The sequence below is a fragment of the Lagopus muta genome, chromosome 7 (assembly GCF_023343835.1).
Source record: "Lagopus muta isolate bLagMut1 chromosome 7, bLagMut1 primary, whole genome shotgun sequence".
Classification (NCBI taxonomy): Eukaryota; Metazoa; Chordata; class Aves; order Galliformes; family Phasianidae; genus Lagopus; species Lagopus muta.
The window spans coordinates 50,132,860-50,152,766 of NC_064439.1; the positions used below are offsets into that span (position 1 = coordinate 50,132,860).

Sequence of the window (19,907 nt, forward strand, 5' to 3'; positions counted from 1 at the left end):
GTCATCACGTTATAATACAGGTGTTAGTAGAGCTGACAAGGCTGCCAATTGCTTCTTTGGGACCTGCCCCATTCACTGCCCACATGGCAACATCTGAACTTCCATCACATACCAAAATTACCCACATGCTTTATAGCACAGCGCATTTTCACCTTGAAAACAGGCAAAATCCACACAAATAAGAAACCCAAATGCACAACAAGAAGCTGAAGCCAAGGCTTTCAGAAACCAGAACTCAAAGTTAGGCTCTATGAGTGGAATCTTCAAAAATATTCAGCTTACTAGAAATGCAGTAAGAATTCTACACTGTTCAAGAAAGCATTCTTCAATTCCGAATTACCAAGCCCTGAAGAGCTTCCAAAAAAAGTTCTTAAAGCTCAGCATTTCTGCAAAATTTCTGAAGAGATCTACATCACTGCATTAAGTTCCACATGGTTCCTGGCACAGTGTTTACATATAGCTTTAAGCACAAGTAGTTAACATTGCTTTAAGTAGTTAGTTACCAAATTACAGTCCCAATCTCAGATTCTAAGCAGCATCAGGTGAAAAAAAAAATCTAGCCAGTAAAAAGGCTTTGGAAGAATATCTATAAATTGGAGAGTTAGAACAGTAACCCAGCCTGAAAATCAGGCTAGGAACAGAGACTGCAACCCACTTTCTTGAAAGCCCTCGTAGTTAATTGGTAAAGCATTGATTTAGCACATTAGACAGAGATTTTTATTTGTGGCTTTGCCAAAAACTTCCTTGGAGATCTCCAACACATCTCAACCGCTACACTTGTCAGTTGGTACAGAAGAGAAATGAGTCTGTGCATACTTGTTCCACAGACAAACCGTCTTTCATACAGAACACACGACATGGAGCCTCCTTTAATCAACCCCTGGAGCTTTGTTTTTTGTTGTTTTTTTTAATAACATGGATCAATGATGAAAACACTCTCCACTACTAGCTTTGCTATATTAAATTTATTTATAAAGAATTATGTTTGATAAGACTTTTAGTATCTTAGCAAACCGCTCAAGAAAGCAGGAAGATCTACTTCCTTCTTCTCTCTCAAACTGCTCCTTGTAAAAAAAGGGTATGTACGAAGAACTTGTGAAACTGACAACAGACCAAAATCACTTCGGCATCACTTCTGGGTTGATCTGTTTTTAGGAAGTCTGCTCTCTTGGTTTTTGAACATATCAACATTTATGTTTGAACATATTTGCCAGCCTTCAGCTGTTTTGAATGGGAAGGGGTTTCATGCCCAACAGGCCCTCAATCAGTATGCACACTTCACATGATGAGACTCTCAGCTTCATTGAACAAACTTCAACCTGCCTGCAGAGCCAACACCAGACCCCAGAGCCAACGCCATTTCATACCCACCCAAATCAAGCAAAACTCCTTTGCCACATTATATCAAAGACCTGTATTTCTTCCTAAGTGGCAGTCCGTGCCCAGATAGATATTGAAGAATTGAGCTGATGCTATTCAGTGTCCAAATCCTTTCAAGAGCTGCTTAACTGGTAAGCTTCACACCATGTGTGAACTCAGAACAGAATCTGCTATGTACTTCTCTACATAGAAGAAACCTACCATAGAATTTGTGAAGAGTTTCTTGCAGCACAAACGTAAGGCAATAAAGTAAATCTCATGTGGCTCTAACTCCAAAAGACAGGCCAGGAGGAAAGAGTACAAAGGTTAGAAAAAGCTGCAGACATTCAAGCATGGATGAAAACAAGACTGGAAAGGAAGGGAAATTCCAGAGGAGGATTTCATAGAAAAAAAAAAAAAAAGGCAAAAAAGATTGGAAGAGCTTGATGGAAAGAGAAGACCAAAGGAAAAGGAGTTACACAGGAGGAGAACATAAACACTTCTCAGGGAAACAGAACAGGCGGCTTGGAAATCCATCCAGCTTTTTTTTTTCCTAGTCAAATTATTAGTTAACACGATTTCAATCTATACTAAGTGATTAGCACACCAGGTGGTAACTAAAATTCCCTAAAACAATTTAACTAGTGAAACCCTGCAGTTCTGGCAGGTTGCAATACATTCAATAGGCATTTCAAGCATGAATTTCTACTTCAACATTAATATCTACAACTTCAAAAACGAAGTTATATTTACGAACGGCAGTGTTCTGCTGCTGAATGGCACACACATACGTGAATGCTTAATACACGTTTTGCTTTTTTACTTTTGTTTTCCCTTTCTGACTGGCTAAGTATTTTCTAAATTCACACAAACTGATACAAACATAAGACCTACCTTGAACAACTTCTAGTTTATTCCACGCTACTTAGCCTGAAATCAGTTTCAATTACAATTTTCTTCCTTGTTAATAAAAAATGTAACATGCTACTCCTGCTAATAATACAAAATACAGAATTTACTACCACTGAAAACTTTTAGTCTAACCAGATGTGCAAAGCCCCAAAGCTGCAAAGAATTTTTTAATATATGTAATATAAATGTGTGTGTATGCACATACACACATCTGTATGTTTATATAGACATATACAGGCTTCTAGTAGCACCTGCTGTAGTAGATTTATGTGAGGACTTACAAAACTCTACAGCTGTTTATAACTTTCTGGAAATTTCATTTTCAGGAGTTGTATTTTCCATGCTTGTTTCCCTATTGAGCAAAATCAATGACTGTGTTCTTGGTTTATATAACAGCGGGTTAAACAAAAAAGAGGTTTCATTTTCATATATTGTTTTTCTCTCACAATGAAAGAATGGCTGAACTTTCTAGTTTGAACTTCCAGGATGGCTGATCCCCACTGATTACTAGGTACTTTTGTTACTTAGAAAATACCAATGCTCACATTTATGTATTTATATACATATACCATGGTAACATTTACTAATAGGACGAGAGCTGGCCATTGTAATTCCTTGTCTGCAGGAGACATTATTCCTTACAGCCTGGATAAAGACAAGTGCAGGAGTCAGCATCACAGCCCAGAAGACAGCTTGCTGCCTCATTACAACACATCCTTGGGCAGGAGCATCGCATTCCCATCAAGCTATCTGAAAATCTCTGCTCTTTCTCGCATTCAGCCCACTTCTGCTTAGGATGAGAAAGCAAAAGAGCAAGGGCTGTTTACAGAAAGGCTCAGTTTGGCTCACTCTAGCTGAACAGATTTTTCTGCCTGAAACACTTAACCACTGCTTGCCGTATTACAAACTGCTGTTAAACTGCTGTGTTGACACTGAGCATGAAAAGATGTTTCACGTGGCACCTTACACTGAAATTACACAAGAGCCAATAAATTCAGTACATACGACAGGCAACGTTCATGCCTTTGTCTTGTGGTGAGGGAAGAAGAGCTCTCACATTTCCTGTATTTCATGAAGTCAGAAATGCATCAGCAACCTACAGAGTAGATCTACAGAAGTCCAAATTGCTGACAACTAGTTAAAATGTAAAATTAAAGAAGGGTACATAAATTAAACGCCATATTATTCAACGTATTTGAATCTTGGAGCCAGTATGCATAGATTATTCTATTTATATATGTATTCAATATTTGTATCAAAACGATGGCTAGAGCCCTTGAGATTATATATAAATCACACAGGTGTGTCTGTGTGTATAAAGTTAGGCTGCCAAGAATTTGCTTGTAATTCTTTGAAGACAGGTCTTCTTGAAGGGATCTACAGCACTTCAGATCACGACATTTTTTATTACCTTCATTTAATCTTTCTTTCCTTAGTTTCTGCTTCTCCCATCCTCCCATTCTCCCAGTATTAGCTATTAGGGAAACAGTTCATACGGGCAGAATTTAACTACCTTCACAGACACAGTTAGAACTAGATTTCTGCATTACTCTTAAATTATGTGCAGTTTGGAAATGTAAGAGTGTAGGAAGGTCATAGCTATATATATATATGCTAATAATAGAATAATACAGTTTTATATAGCCAGCATTAGCTATAAGGTTTCCTGCAATACTTCTACATATAAAGAAAACTAATATGCTCTGTATGTAATACAAGCACACTTCAGCATACCACATAACTTCTACACAGAGAACTTGAAAAACGGCCCAGAACATTTCTGAAGGTGCTCTTTTGATTTATATTTAAGGTAAAATCACCAAATAGGCAACAATAACGTACAACTCCTTGTTCTACCTCAGAAGGATTCGACTCACAGGTATCGAGGCATTTTTTGCTAGAAATCTTTTCTGTTTGTTCATTTTAAAATACAGCTCACAACCCGCTTTCATAATTTTAATTGACACCATCGGTGTGAGTTCAGAAAAATGTAAAGACTTCCATGGTGAGGCAGAAATGAATTGCTCACAATATTCACTGTACACAGAACTGCAAGCTTACTTCTAACTCTGTGTTAAGGTCCCTTTTTCCACCCATCCTATATGAACCTTCATCTTACTTTTACCTCAGCCACCACCTCGAAGTCCTAGCTTCAAATTGACTTCGCAACGCTTTACAACTTCAGTGAAGAAGTCAAGAGGCGATACTGAAGTAAAAGAAATTCCAGTTCAGAGTTAATACGTTACTTTGTTTGGAATTGCAGCTCTGTGTCTTGTTTCACCTTCAACACACAGATACGTAAGTAAGAGTTAGGCAGAAACTGTACCACTAACACAATGCATCAAGGAGCTGGAAAGCCCTTGTTTCCTATTGCATGCCAGGCTTCAGTACATGACTCCCACCTTTGTTATTGCAGTGCTCTGCCCGCTGCTAGTTCACTGGAAGCAGGCTTTACCCTTTGAAAAAAAAAAAAGGTAAATCTTTTTTCATAAACAAACCCTAATAGATGCAGATGAGTCTATTCTAATAAATGTAAAACCTGCTAGTGCAGGAACACCAAACAAACAGCAGTGGGATGATTCCCCAGCCAAACATCATCACTTCCCCCCTTTAAGGGGCAAGAGAAGAAAAGAAAAACTGCCAAAAGCAGCAGGCTGAGTGGAGTAACCAGAAGGTGACAATATACTGCTAATGGTTCAATGACTGCAGAGGGCTGCTCAAGCTGTGCTCAACAAAAACTCGGCAACAGCCAAAGAGGGAAGAGAAAAAAAGGCTAGATGTTTGGTTTTACCTTTTGTCAAACATCGTTAAACATGAGCTACTTGAAAAAAATAAAATAAAATAGAACGAACGCAATAATGCTTTGTGCAGGTGGCACCAAGGTCCCTGTCTGGGCCTGCAGACAAAACCATTCCCGTGTAAACCTTACAGAGAATTAATCCTCAAGGACCACCATAATGAGACCTTAAGAGGCTGAACAACAGCAGCCTATGACTGAGGGAAGCATAGCCCGCTCCCACAAGTCTTCTCTAGCAGAGTTACATCAAAGCAAACTGGGACCAGATAGCAGGATTCTGCAAGAATCCCTTATCTTAGCGCTAGCGAATGCTTCTCCTCTGATTGTCTTGAACTGCCACCTGTCCCAGGCATCTTTGAAGGCAACGCTAAGCCTGTGATGGGTCTGACCTCCTTGAGCTGAAATTCTTTTATGTCTTTCTTCATTTTCTGCTCTGTTACATTCTTTCCCTGCAACATACGCTACATGAAACAAAGGGAGTTCTCACTCCTTGACTTACTGTCCCCAGCTATTTGAAAGCAAAAAAACAATGTTAAGGATTATACTCCACCCGCAATATGGAGTAGTCCTCAGGAGACAAGCCTCTTATTTTTGAGAGTTATAACTAGATGGGCTTTACACGAAGGGGCTTTACAATGAGGTTCAGTGTTGCTGGGAGCCAAGATATGAAAGCTGCATATCAGAGATAGCTTAAAAAACAAAAACATTCATAATACAGAAGTATATGAAAAATCACATTACAAAAATGAGCAGGAAAATAATGAGGAAGCAACAAGACTCAGAGAAAACAAATTACTGCAGAGTACGCACATGTACTGTACTATGCATAAATATCCTGTAACATCACTGTCCAGCACACCGTAGCAATGTTCATTTCACTGTAGATGAAAGTACAGAGCTGGCCAGTCCAAGTCAAAGAACAGCTCTGCTACCTGAGAGGTATGTGTACACAAAGCACTCACTCAGCTCATACACAGGAGATGATGTTAACAAGAATGCCACAGGTCAGTGTTTCAGTCTGCAGACTGACACAAAGGCAAGCATGCCTTCCTGGTGGCAGACAATTTCACGAGGCATCTTACCAGAGCTATAGAGACTAGAAGACACGCACAGAGTTGTCAGAAGGTTTTACCTGATAGCTACAAGCCATAATTCATAAGTCACCAGGGTCCTGAAAAGGCTGGGCAAAGGAAGATCTTGCTAAAGCTCCCACCCCTCATTTCCCACTCTTGTACTCAATCGGTTCTAAACCGGTTTTGAAGTCTTTTTCTTCTTCTGTGTGCACAGCACTGTCAGAAGAACAAGAAGCCAAGTATAACTAGGCTGAACAGGACACTGCCAGCAGCTCCTCCCAGTTCCCTGCACTGACAACATAAAAGAGTGCCATTAGTTGTAGTCAGGTGAGGCTCATGAAGTATTATGCAGAATGATGGAAGCATGAAAGAGAAAGCACCTTTTGCTTTTGAAGCCTGATGGGAAACCACAGATGGAGGAATTCAACCAACCACGCGAACAGAAAGACTGTATCAAAATACTGAGCTCGATGTTTTTTCTTATAACATGCAGATCAGCAAAGTTTGCAGCAAACAAGGAGCAAATATGTAGGGTCTAAATGTTTATTTTCAAAAGGCATTATGTGGAAACCAGAGAGTGGACCACAGCATTTTCTCATTTTTCTGGAGCCAAGACCTATTGTGTACATTGCCAAATTAACTTGGCCTAGAGACATGCTGTGCTGCACATTTACTTACATGCTGTAAGTAAAGTTCAAGACTTTTTATCATCCATTTGGAGACTCTTTCCTCCTACCCCACACTCCCACTACAGGGTGTTGTGCTTCAGAACCACAGAGCAGTGTCAGGCTAGCACCAGCCTCTGTAAGGAAATACAGTGGTCATTACCCAACAGTCAGCTCTTCGGGGAATGGTGTCAGCACCTTGTTTAACCCTAACAAGCAGTACCCATATCTACATCATCCTGTAAGGTAGCAGTCTGATGGCTGCCTTTAAGTAACACAGCAACTTTGCATTTTGCAGCCTTCAAGCACAGCCTCAGCAGCACTTGTACCTCACCTTCCTGGTCCAGCAGGACCCTGCATGCCCAGGACAGCCTTATGCATTGGCACAACAGTCACACAGGCTGCTTATGAGCAAATCGCAGAGCTAGAGGCTGGCCTGGATACAGAGGCATGGGATGCTTCAACCTCCCTCTACAGACCTCCCTTTTATAGCAATATACACACAGAACAGTAGCTTCTGTGGGAAGTACCACTACAGCAGAACATCTTCAACCTGTCTGACTTAATCTTACAACGTACTGGAGGACAGAAGGTACTATTAAATGGAGGACCTGTGTTACTACCCGTGATTTACATACAAAGTAAGTATCTTCTTTTAAGAGATGTGCCATTTTTCCCACATGAACTGAGAAACACTTCCACAATCCAACATTTTGGGTTTCATTCAGCCTTTGCTATTTTTTCCATGGGAGCAGACAAATCCAGATTAGGTCTTTAGTCTTTATTCAGTGGGACCTTCCTCCAGTTGGCTTTATTTCCCAATAGGCATATTTAAATTTTCTGTACTCAAGTTGACAAATAAAGAAAAACTGAAAATCTGTTAGAGTAAAAATAAGCACAGGCCACAGTCACTGCCAGTCTCAAGCAAATCAGAAGCATTTATGAGCAGGTCATACATCAGCTTTTCCCTAAGTCAAACATTCCAAGCACTGGGCTGCTCAGTGATTAAGCCAGTGATTCAATCTGTATTCCTCTCTCCCTCTTCCAGTGAAAATAAAAAGAAAATCCACTCCTACTATATCAGCAACAAATGTTTTTAAATTCTGGCACCAATTTAGAAGTTAGAAGCACTCTAACTCATTTGTGCAAATGGTGCTGATGCCAATCCAAGTATCACCCAGTAAGAAACATGGCAAAGGAGCCAACAGCCTGCTATCACTGTACCATGCTGGTCCATCCTGGTAAAGCAAGCAGCCGCTGTTTACACATAACACAGGCCTCTATCCAAAAAAGCAATTCATACAAAATAACCTGATTTCACTTCAACAACAAACTCTACCAAAAGTCAACATCAAAGCCAGAGGCTTTCAACAGTTGTATCCGCAGACAGGTTGGTGAAAAAAGCAAACAAATCAAAAGCAGCACCCTTCTACACCGAAGAGTGCAACACACTGGAATGCAATTTATTTCAACACATCTACCTCATTAGTTATTTGCTTCAACACTTAGTATGGTGTTACACTCAGCTGTTACCATAATCAGCCGTTTATTTCAAAGTATGTCATTCGCCATTACTTTTAGCTTGTTACCATAAGTTACTTCAACAGGGGACTGTAGATAGACGAACAACAATGTCCAGCTCTTCATTTCAGAAATGGTACACAGATCCTTGGGAATTAGGATTTTAAATTACAACTAGCATGAGGAACAGGTAAAATGAAAGGGCAGAATATAAGACAACTGGGGATTATTACAAAGTTCATTGAAGCCAGCAGCTGTTGATTCATTGAATTCATCAGGTTCTGGATCAGCGCTGTTTGGCTGTTTGGGAAAAAATGATGGCTCAGGACAGCACTGAAATGTGAAAGGGAAAACAGAACGAACAGTGGGGGACTCTCTGTTCTACCTTATTCAGTGTGAAACAGGAAACATGCATAATTTAAATTTGAAAGCAATTCCATTATCTGGGGAGCTGTGTTGAACTCCAACAAATCAGGAAGACAAATTCTGGAAGACACTCTTCTGTTTTATTTATGAAACAACTACTCATTTTTAAAAGGAAGTATGAAGATGGTGTACAAACCTGTACATACACAAACACTTCCATGCCAGTACAGTTTTCTTCTGCTGCTGCAAACAATACCACCATCATATATGCTGACAACCACACCTCATTACAGCAGCTGTATTTTAAAATGCAGCTACAAATACACCAGCACTTAGTGCAGAACTGGTTTCCCACACTGCCGATTGATGCCTTGGCTGTAAGTTATACCATCACAAATGAAAAAAGATAACCAGGATGTTGATGGCCATGCCTGCAACAGGGGTGTTGGAACTTGATGATCCTTGAGGTTCCTTCCAACCCAAGCCACTATATGATTCTATGATGATTCTACGAACCAGTATAATTCTGATTGAAAGGGAAAGTGTTCCTGAAATGAGCTCCGAGCTCAGATGTGAACACACTCAAGAGCCCCAGTTGCTAGTAATTTGAGCACTGTTTTAACAGGAAGCCAAAAAGTAAATTGCAAACTACACAAGAGTCAGACTAAGAGGAAGCTAATTGGGTTGCTAGGTGCAAATAAAAGGAAGCAGAGGATATGGCTAAGAGTCTTTCCTAATTACTGAACTCAATCAATAGGAATAAATCTGTACTGCTGCAGCATTCCTGAAAATTGCTCAAGAATAGAGCATTTAAACTGTCTTGAAAAGGTGTGCTCAGTCCTGGCCTCCAACAGGTTGGTGCTAAGAGATTTCTTGAAGTTGCACCGCATCAACAGGCACCACACAGTCCTTTAAAATCTCCCTGGTCAAGCTGGTGCTGTGGAAAGAGCAGGCCTATGGTGCTCCAATACTCATCACAGGGCAACTCCTGGGACACAGCCACACACTTGGGCTCTTCCCCAAACCCAAAGGCAGCAGCATGGAAGGAGGTACAGAACCTGATTGCACCATCACAAGGAATAATGACACTAACACAAGGAAACCATAACAGAGGAGTACCCTGCAGATCGTAACTATCTCACAGTGTAACTGCTGACACTGATTTCTTCACAAGAACTGGGAGATGGGAACAGAGGTGGGGATAAAAGAGAACTAACTGAAACGTTTATTTTCTACATTTGGACACAGTGATTGAAGCACCCAGTAACAACACTTACGAGTATTCAGCTGCCTAAACACAAATACATAGTGCCATCATACATAGTGCCAGCAGCCTTCATCACAAGGTTCATCACCTTCATCACCTGGCTGAAGCATTTCCTTGCTTTGCTACAAGGGCTTGACTTGTCGCAGACATAAAGCTCCTTACCATGAAGGCAAGGCAATCTGACACCAAAAGCTGCACGAGGTTGAGTTCTGGCTAAAGTTTTTTAAGGCACTAAGCAGTCAAGTCCAAAAGGCTACTCCTTCAAATCATGTGTCCTTGGCCAAGAAATTCTTGCAGAGAGAAGTACCTCAGAACAAGGTGACTGACAGACAGGAACCTCAGGTATTAAGGATGCTCCAAGTCTTGCAAAAGATGATGCTTATCTTCCTTTGACCATTAGTTTTCTACATACCCAACATACTTGGCTAATCCCTGGCATTACTCATCCTTAACAAAAACACAAAGAACATCACTGCTAACCAAGAAAAAGAGAAAACTCATGATCTTGCCTGTTGCCACGACAGAAATGAGCACAACAGTTGCGTGTCAGGCCCTGGTTTTTGTTTTTTCTTCAGAGAACTGAATGAGGGCGAATCCCACAACTCCCTCACACTAGTGAATCTCTGCAGAGGAAACTTGTAGTAGGTGACTGCAACAGAAACTACCACATTTTTTTTCAGCTCAGTTTCTGGGCTTCTAGAGATGTTCTTCGTGTTTGTTTTTTTTTCCCTCACTGTTTAGTTACTGATACATAGAGGATATCACATAGGGAAATTGGATCAGTCCCAGCCCATTACAGACCCTGTGACAAGGCTCTTAAAGAAAGGAACGCCCACTTATCAAGGGACACAGCAACTTTTAAGAAGCTTTTCATTCTCTCCTGATTTAGGGATAGCTGATCCGCCTTGAGGCTAAAGAGATGGATTACGTTATTTCTTGGCTGTTTTTCAGAGTTTCTAGCTGTGACCCTACAGCTCTGAGCAATGTACTTTGTCTCTTTGCATGAAGACAGTATGTAACAAATACAAACTTTAAGGCATCAAAAATGCTTTACGTGACAAACAAAATCAAATCCGTGGAAGAAATAAGTATTTTTGCATTTGTTGTTAGAAAAAAAAACCTTCATCTTACAGGCACTTAAATAACCCAGTAGAAGAGACTAAGAGAACCAATCTGCTCCACTATAGTAGAACCCAGCAGGTAAATTCTCTTAGGTTGCCATAGAAGAATGACTTTTTTTTTTTCCCCAAAGGCTGAATCTAAGGACATTTTAAAAATCAAGTCCAACAGACTTAGAGTAAGGGATCACAGAAATACCTTATACCACCCTTTGCCCAAACAGGATCACTTTTGTATAGATCATCCCTTGTAGCTTCCAGTCAAAATTGATACTAACTGTAATGACAAGGAAAAAATGGCAAATGCATATCCTTGAATACTAATCTAAACTTGAAATTAAAGCAAATCGAAAAAGCCAGAAAAAAAAAATCATCTTCCAATTTCTCAACTACATTACGTTTACAAGGCCTTTCAGAAACTGGCATTTCTGCAGTCTCACGCTGAGGAGAGAGAAAATCAGGTAGAAAAAAGGACGTTTTTATGTGCCGCTTCTAGCTGCAAATCTCACAGTGCAATTGCTACTTCCAAATGACAGGAGCAAGCAGGGGTAGCTCTGCCAGGATTCTAAAGAGCTCCTGCTTCTTCCACAGAAGGGCTCTGGAAATACAGGCAGGGAGCAGAATTTCCCAATCATGGCCAGAGAGGTTAGGGAAGCATCTTGTACAACAGCTCTGCATTTATATGCAGCTGTTAATCTCAAGAGATCTGCTGCTCCTTCCAAAATTTCAGACTGAAGGTGCCTCTGACCCTACACTTGGTTTTGAGAGCAATAACAGTTTTTTTGTTGGAAGCTGCTAAAATGCACTATTAAATTTTAGATCTTTTTTTTTTTTTTCCAAAAAAACATTTTGCAAACATACCGATTTTTTTCTTTAAGCTGAAACTTTCAGCTGCTCAGCCTGACATTCACTTTTGAATTAGTGGCTTTTTTCCTATGAGTTTTATGAGATGCTTTAAATTTTGACTTTTTTTTTTTTTTACTTTTTACCCCTGCTTAACAACACCTACAATCCACTCCATAAATCACTGTCGGAGGACAGTTTTGTTAGTAAAGCGCTTACACCCCTCCTCTGCAAACTGCAGCAGAAAGGGTTGAAGAAGTAGGACCCAGACTCTTAAAGGTATTTAAGAGGCCAAACTCGCTTTGAAATTGAAGAGCACCTAAATGTCTTTAAAGACTTTTGCCCTAAATCTCTGCCAGGATTCCTCAGTGACACTCACCTCCCTCTCTCCAGCAGGGCTGGGGGAGAAGCACTCTGTAAGGAGTCAACCCTGGCCCCCACGAACTCATGATGCTGGGAAGCTAGATGTGTGTTCAGCAAAGTGCATGTCATGAGACTAACCTAAAGGCTCTCAGGTTCTCCATCTGGAGCCCCAAAATCCCAGAGATAGGATAGCAGAAGTCGCAGACTCTCCCCTCTACAAAGCAGATGGGAATCCCTTCCATGAGCCCATCAGCTGGAGGCCACTTGGACTGATCTCATCATTCAACGTGCTACATGTAGCTGGTCATCGGAGTTCAAGCTACACTGCCATAAGAAGTCACTGCTTTGTTACTGCATTTTAAAGCAGCGTTTCCAGTTACCATTTGCAGAAGCAGAATCTAATTTCCCTTTTTATTCTTCCTCCTTTTCTGCGGGGAGATTAAGGAATGGGAATTCTTGTCAATAGAAATTAAAACAGTAAATGAACAAGTGCACCTAGTGAACTGGGCTGTATTTTCCTTGCTTTGGTCTTTCGGTCATGTTGCAAATTGATTTTGAGATGATGCTGTTAACACTGTGTAATCTAACTGGGGCCTCTATGAGGGGCCCGATCGGTTCGAGGTGCAAGTCCAGACACAGTCGGTGGGAACTGAGGGCAATCAATACCTTCGGAGGGTTAATCCCACGAAATAAGCAATAAGCAGTTCCCACTTCCCCAGGCAGATACAGAAGCTTCTAAACTGGAATAAATCCCTGTTAAGAAAAAAAAAAAAAAAAAAAAGGTGCAGGGCAAGTTCCTGCTTTCAAGCTATGCTCAGCGTAACCTCTGAGATGAAGTATGTACCAGAAAGATTCCTGCCAGGGCCATTTTTGTATATACAGACTTTCAGCTCAGAGCCAACTGAACTGTCACTGCTTTTTACTTAAGATAATTCTTCAGGCTTTACTAATTAGGAACTAACAATTCTTTCAGATGAGCTGTGAAACGCAGGGAAGGATACCAGCAGTATGTTTTAAATCAAAGTGTTTACATCAGGAATGATTCATTTTTTCCATGAGGGATGAATTGTGAGACAGGCAGTCTTAACACTGCCATAAATCTGCGTGGGAATTAAAATTGTGGAGAGAATAACAAAAGGAAGTTGCTATCCCTGCCTCAGCCCCACCTCTGGAGACAGAATTTACATTAACAAGGGGCTCAAACCATAATCAGTGTTTGAGAAACACTATTCTTTAAATCTACCTAAGAAACACTGCAAAAATCCGTGCTGGAGCTCAGTAAATCTTCTCTCCTCTGTGAAGGAAAGGTGCAACATATGAAGGGAAACATCAGCATTTGTGTCATCTCCTGCCTAAGCTTTTGAAAAGAAAGAAGTTTAAAAACACATTTTGTGACTAGCGTTTAAGTGATGCTTGAGAAAATCACGACTGCAAAAATGTCCAAAGTCTGAACCTGTTTTAGGTCCGGATGTGTTTTTCTCTCTGGGAAGACGGAGGTCTCTGGACTGAGAACAAGGCCATTCTCTCATTCGTGGTTGCTAAATGGCTGAGGAGTTCTTTGGTGGTGCAGAAGGGCCACTGGCTCTATGGCATGTTTCTTCCCAGCTGTTTGAAAAGCTGGTCCACTTGAAACACAACAATACTCCCTCCCCGTGCTCTGTAGGAGAGCAAACTCCCCTTCAATGAGGTACTTATTCCACGTATATGGTAACTATTATTCCCAACATTTACAGCATCACTCGTTTTAATTAGGAGAAAAATTATAAGAACAAAAAATCCTGCAGTGCACATACACAGAGACACACATATTTACATGTAGAACGGCAAGGCATTCAAGTTGTTTCTAATAACTGCAGCTCCTGGAGCAGACATGCGTTCCACACACAAGTGACTTAAATTCTCTTTTTCTTTTCTTGCCATAAAAATAGACAGATGTCCTCCTTCAAAAAAAAAAAAATTATTTTCCCTCTTCCTGCGTTACAGGAAGCCTGCCCACACTTTTAAATACAAAGTGGGTAAATATAGAAGCACAAATTAGCCATCTTGAAAAGTCTGTATTTTCCAACCACAGGGAAACTAAGGAATTACTGTGAGCGTTTACATACCCGACAATGTTGAATTAAAACAGTATTTTCTATCCTTATGCCCAGCAAAACTAGCAAGAAACTAAGGAAGAGAACAATAGACTTGCTGGTTCCTCACCTGTTGGGTGACTGGGATGTCACTACCTTATTCGATCTTGTTCATATGGACCACTATAAATGTCAGCTTAAATACTGTTAGCACTTGGATGAAAGCGTGTCTTACATATATAAATGATACAATTGCTATGAAAACTGCAGTAAGCCTGCCTGATCCCCTAAAAATCTGACCAGAAAATCGTTTCTTTAGCTGTCCTTCTGTATCACATCTACTAAAGGTAAATAAAAGCGTGATGGCTATTTATATGACATTAATATCTTGAGGTACTTTACAGATCTGTGGGTAAAACTCTGCAGTTCACTACAGCAGCAGAGAAGTAGGTCTGCCCATCTGATATTTTCTGGCTTAGACTCCTGCTTTACGATCTTGCTGCTCATTTAAAACTAACTCATCTCTTGTTTCTCTGTAGTTATAGGCTGGGTTAAAATTATGCTGTTCAACACAGCTTCCGACATCAGTGCTTCTCTAGCAGCTGACACATCCTAACTGGCTAGAGTTATTGGTCACAATATAGACATTTTATCTACACTAAATCGTGGGAACCTTAGTCAGAAGAGGTAAATTTAATAAAAGAAAGCAAAATGAACAAAATCCAAACCAGCCAGGCTCATTCAGACTGGATGGCTCTTTTTCCTCAGTCTGAATCTTTAGCAGTATCAGTAACGCTTTGATCCAGATTTAAGGACTGAGTTGGCAGCTGGTCAGATGGCCAAAATGGCAATCACTAAATTTAGCATAATGTTTGTTTTTTGGTTGGTTGGGGGTAGCAGTTGCACATTTTATCTCTCCCCAGCTATACTGTAGGCACACAGAAGCTATTTGCTTCCCCAATAGGATTTTCTTTTCCCAAGGGAGATTTGGGGTTTGCATTAACAAATACTCAAAATGGTAAGCTACAGTTGGTGTCTCCAACAGCTTGTATTTGTGTGCTGCTCCTTGCCATCAGTACTTTGCTCTGCACATTCACACTTCTCTGGCAGACAATTCTGCCACTAGCGTGCTGCTGCATACCTTTCCAGGCAAAATGATGAAAAACTCCCTTCCAGGATTTGAACAAGGCTGTGAAGAGCTAGAGAGGAGGAGAGTGTCCCTGAACTGACTGTGTATGTTGGAGAAGAGCTGAAAAGCTTCACTGCAAACTTTTCCCTAAGTGCTGTTGTAGAATATAAAGAAAAAAGTATTCATTTTATTCATTTTCCCTTCATCCTTATTAACAATCACACTCCTTTTTTTTTTTTTTTTAAGGAGGTTGGTGAGACTTAAGGTTGTGTGAGACGTACTTTGATCTGCACCCTGATGAGTGAACATTCCCCTTTGCTGCTAGCCCAACTAATGAAGGGATAAAATTAGCTTTTATCCCTGGCACTTTCTTTAGCAAAAAAACATGCACTAATCAGCTGTCCTCACTAATCAGTTGCCTGGCTAATGACCTTTTGCCTTAAAACACTGAAATTTCTGAATTATGTGGAGGAAAAAAAAGCCAACACAGACTGGCCCCTCTCTGTGGGTCTTAAGCCCATCATCTGGAACTGGAGACTGGAAGGTTAAATGGCAAATGTGTATCCTGACTAGGTGATAAATCTATAATCAAAAGGCACAAGCCCTTACACCTCAAGATGTACTTCATTACTACACAACTAAATGATTTTTCCTTTTTTTTTTTTTTTTTTTTTTAAACTAGAAGCAGATGAAAAAAAATTGCTTAACTCCTTCATATTTTGCCTGTGGAGAAATCCACTCCACATCTGTGTTCAAGTGTCAGTTAATTTCTTACTTTTTTATTAACGTCTGAGCAGGAATTCAGAAGTTGAAACCGTTTGCCTTTTTTACCCCATACATCTTAGGGGGACCAGGAAAGAAAATGATAAAACCACCCCATCAGCCCCCATGTTCACAAGCAACTGAATCTCTAAAAACAACAAAACAAAGAACAGTAAAAATAAATTAATTAATAAACAAAACCAGCAGCATTAAACTTCCCAATCCCTCCCCAAATTATTGAAAAAAAAAAAAGATTCACATTATTGAAAAAGATTATTTATTAAAAAGATTTTAAGGCCTGTTTCATTTTCCTCCCCTGCTTTCTTTAATGAGGTTTTTTCTTTGTGTACGACGGGGGTGGAGCAAATGCAGAGCTGGATGATTGAGGAGGATTAGCAACAGATGATACATCCTGTGGAAGTTGCTTTGCAGAGGCCTGTGCTAATTTTGAGTTGCCATGCTTCCCAGCTTTTAATTTGAGACAGAAAAAAAAAAAAAATCACATTTATCTCAACTCACACGCAGAGAAAGCAATTCTCCCCAAGATGATGCAAGGTGACAAACAGAATGACGTTAACCTTGACAGCCCGAACAGCCTTCCAACTTCCCTCCCCGAAACAAACTTGTAATAAATACTCACGGTAATGAGGATCCATGTAACCATTTCTGGGGTCCATAGTAAACAATGTCCCACGATAAGGTACAGAAGGTTCAGGAAGGTGCGATATAGATCCATGGATCTCTTTCTTTATTAACGAGGCCCTTTCCTCGCTAGATGTTGAAGGCTCCTCACTGATCTTGCTGAGGCCTTGCCCACCTTGTGGCTGCATTGTGATTGCGTTCCTTCTCTCTCTGTGATAGGTCTGTCCAGGACTTTCATCCTCTGGAAAAAAAATACCAAAGAAGGGAGAGAGAGAACAGAAAGACAGAGAGAGAGAGAGAGAGAGAGACTTTTAGTCCATTTTTAGCAAATAAAACAAGAAGTTTTCCCTGCTGCTGGTGCAGGTTGGTGACAGCTGGCGTGCAGCTATGAGGATGCTGTGGGGTGCGGGCTGAGCACGCTAGCCAGCAGCTCTCGGTCAGTAGATCATCGTCACCCATGCCCTGATGCATTTACCAGCAAGGCTATCAATCCTGCAGGAACAGACAGAGACTCGCTGTTTTCTTGCCTCTGGGACAAGGAAGTTTTGGCTGCCTGACGAGGAGGAAGAAAACAATTTGTCACAAACAGCAGAAGATGAAGCCTGCTAGCCAGGCCTAAATCAAACCTCGCCACCCACTTCTGCTCTGCAGTGCTGCTCCAGTCCCTCAGAACCTTGCTTATGTGGAAGGCTGGAGCCTTAAAGAAAGGCCATTAGTAGGAAAACAAGGTGGGTGATGCTGAAATAGGTAAATCTGCACAAGAGATGGCACGGCAGCACAAGACAGGCGGAGTGGGGACAACTGCTCCAGCAGTGCTGCCACAGGTACACGTGGGGTGATCACCCCCCCTTCCCTTCCTCCCATGTCCAAGCACTTGAATTCTCAACAAACAAGAGGAAAAACAAAAGAGAGTGAGGAGAGTGGAACCCAAGGACCAGTTTGGAAAAAACCCTATGCCCACACTGCTTGTGAGCACTTCAGCATAGAGAAGGCAAATGCTTCTGCACGCTTTTCCCCCTGCCACATCTGCCAGGCCGGGGCTCTTCACCCATTCATTGCCAGTGTCCCTCTCTGCACCCCGTTTGCCTGCTGTGGAGGGGCCAAAAGGCCTTCTGATGATTGCTCCACCAGCTTGCCTTGCCGTACAGCCAGGCATTTAGCCAAGCCTGGGCTCCTGCATGAGCCCAGCAATTCCTGCAGATCACAGGCAGCCTTCAAAAACCACACCAAGGGGCTCTGCTATTGTGTTATTAAAATACAGAGGCGCTTCCCGAAACAAGTGCATAATTGTGTGCTGGATTCTGGCAGATGTCTATGCTCCAGTTGCAGCCTTGCTCAGCTCAATAAAACACCTTGCACACGTGGGCATATACCAATATGACTTGAAGAAGTACCAATAAATTCAGACAGTTTCAGAAGTTGTTCAAAAGTATATGAGGAGCCCCAGAAGACTAAATATTGGGTGCAGAAAAGGTAACTGCAAAGGAAATGAAAGTACTCTTAGGAAATTAAAGCAGCTCAGGAAAACTTATTCTACAACTCACAGGCAAAACAGAGTCATTTATGACAGTGTCAAGATTTCACTTCAGCTGTGAGGGGCCAGAATTGCTAAGGTCAGGGCCACATTTTTACTTACAACTTGCCCTGCTGCACTCATTCAAACAGCAAAAGCATCAGCAACCAATTGATCACGACTACTCACACAAGTTCGACGCTCGTGTAACTCTGCCCTCACATATGTTATGTTACAAACAGGCTACATGTGTATTAAATACCCGGAGTTTAATTTGGGGCGTTATGTCCCAAATAGCTACACCATTACTTTTCATGCAGAGCTTTCCAGGCATTTCCCTGCCCCCTCTCCTCCAAAATCGTAACAACGAAACCCAACAATGCAATCTATTGAGTGCTTAATTATTTTTCTATCTCCAAGTATTACAGCAAGCAGGGGCTGCTGACTTATCAGCATCTTCCAGGGACTGAATTCTTTAAACAGCCAGCAGTAATTCTCCATACAGAGCTCTTCCGCTATTGGGGCTGAGGAGAAAGAGTTAATAGAAACAGACAACAACACTGTAGAGTTTAAACCCTTTGCCCTTTTCTACTTTTTATTAATATGCACAGGCACTGGTCCCTGCTCTAGATTAGCGCGGTTTAAGGTTTCCACTTTTTACACCAAAGCTGTTTTTACTTAGAGAACTGCAAAAGCAAACCTAAAACTTTAAAACTTATACGAAGTTTTTCAGAAAACAGCTTGTATAACTGAAAAAATAAAAAATAAATCACCCTAACCGAAGTTATATTTTCCATCGCATTTCTCCCTAGCTGGAATCTTTTATGTTAAATTTCAACCTAGAGTGAACTTTCACTGATGAGATGTAAACTCTTGTGAAAATAGGGGATTATACTCTATTTGAAATCTTGACAGACCCTTAAGCGTAGCAAGCTAACCTGTACTACCACGGTATGGAAGCCAGTGAGCTTGAAGTGATTTGTGTGGCTGTATAATCGATCTGAGGATCAGAGAGGATTTCAGTTCTTTTACTCTTCCATATAAAGATAATATTTGTTAAAACTGCCATCCTGGAATACAAGAACCCAATGCCTGTCTACAGGCTTCAGTTTTATTCTTTTCTTCTCCAAACATGCATGTGTCATCAATCAAGGCACTGGGGACTGGTATGGAACATTTTTTTTTAAATTCTGGAATGAAATTCAAAGCCTATTTTCAGTAACTTTGAAACTCAAGGAAAAATGTGTTTTGCTTTAAAAAGCTTTCCTTTTTTTTTTTTTTTTTTTAGGAAGGAATAATGGGAAGGAAACAAAAGAAAATCAGTATTTTTTCCTCTGTATCAACCATCTTTCCCGCATCATTACATTAATGCTGCTTGCTGTTAGAAGTCAAACACTTTTGTACACTGCCTACCGTATAAAATTTCATCCAGACTTCTTTTTCTAAAAACAAAAAAAGCAAACATGGTGGCGTTCCGGCAATAACACACAACAGACTGGCATTTT

General features: G+C 40.8%; 1 protein-coding gene across 4 annotated transcripts in view; it reads right to left on the minus strand.

Annotated features, from left to right (window-relative positions):
- Positions 1 to 19,907, minus strand: part of GLI3 (GLI family zinc finger 3) — a 203,718-nt gene that overhangs the window by 121,929 nt on the left and 61,882 nt on the right. For 3 of the 4 annotated variants that reach the window (XM_048951158.1, XM_048951156.1, XM_048951157.1), the window contains one exon: positions 16,888 to 17,130. In XM_048951158.1, coding sequence (XP_048807115.1) covers positions 16,888 to 17,130 — 243 coding nt within the window. Of the gene's footprint in view, positions 1 to 16,887; positions 17,131 to 19,907 lie in introns of those variants that run through there. The other variant, XM_048951159.1, reaches the window with a different exon arrangement.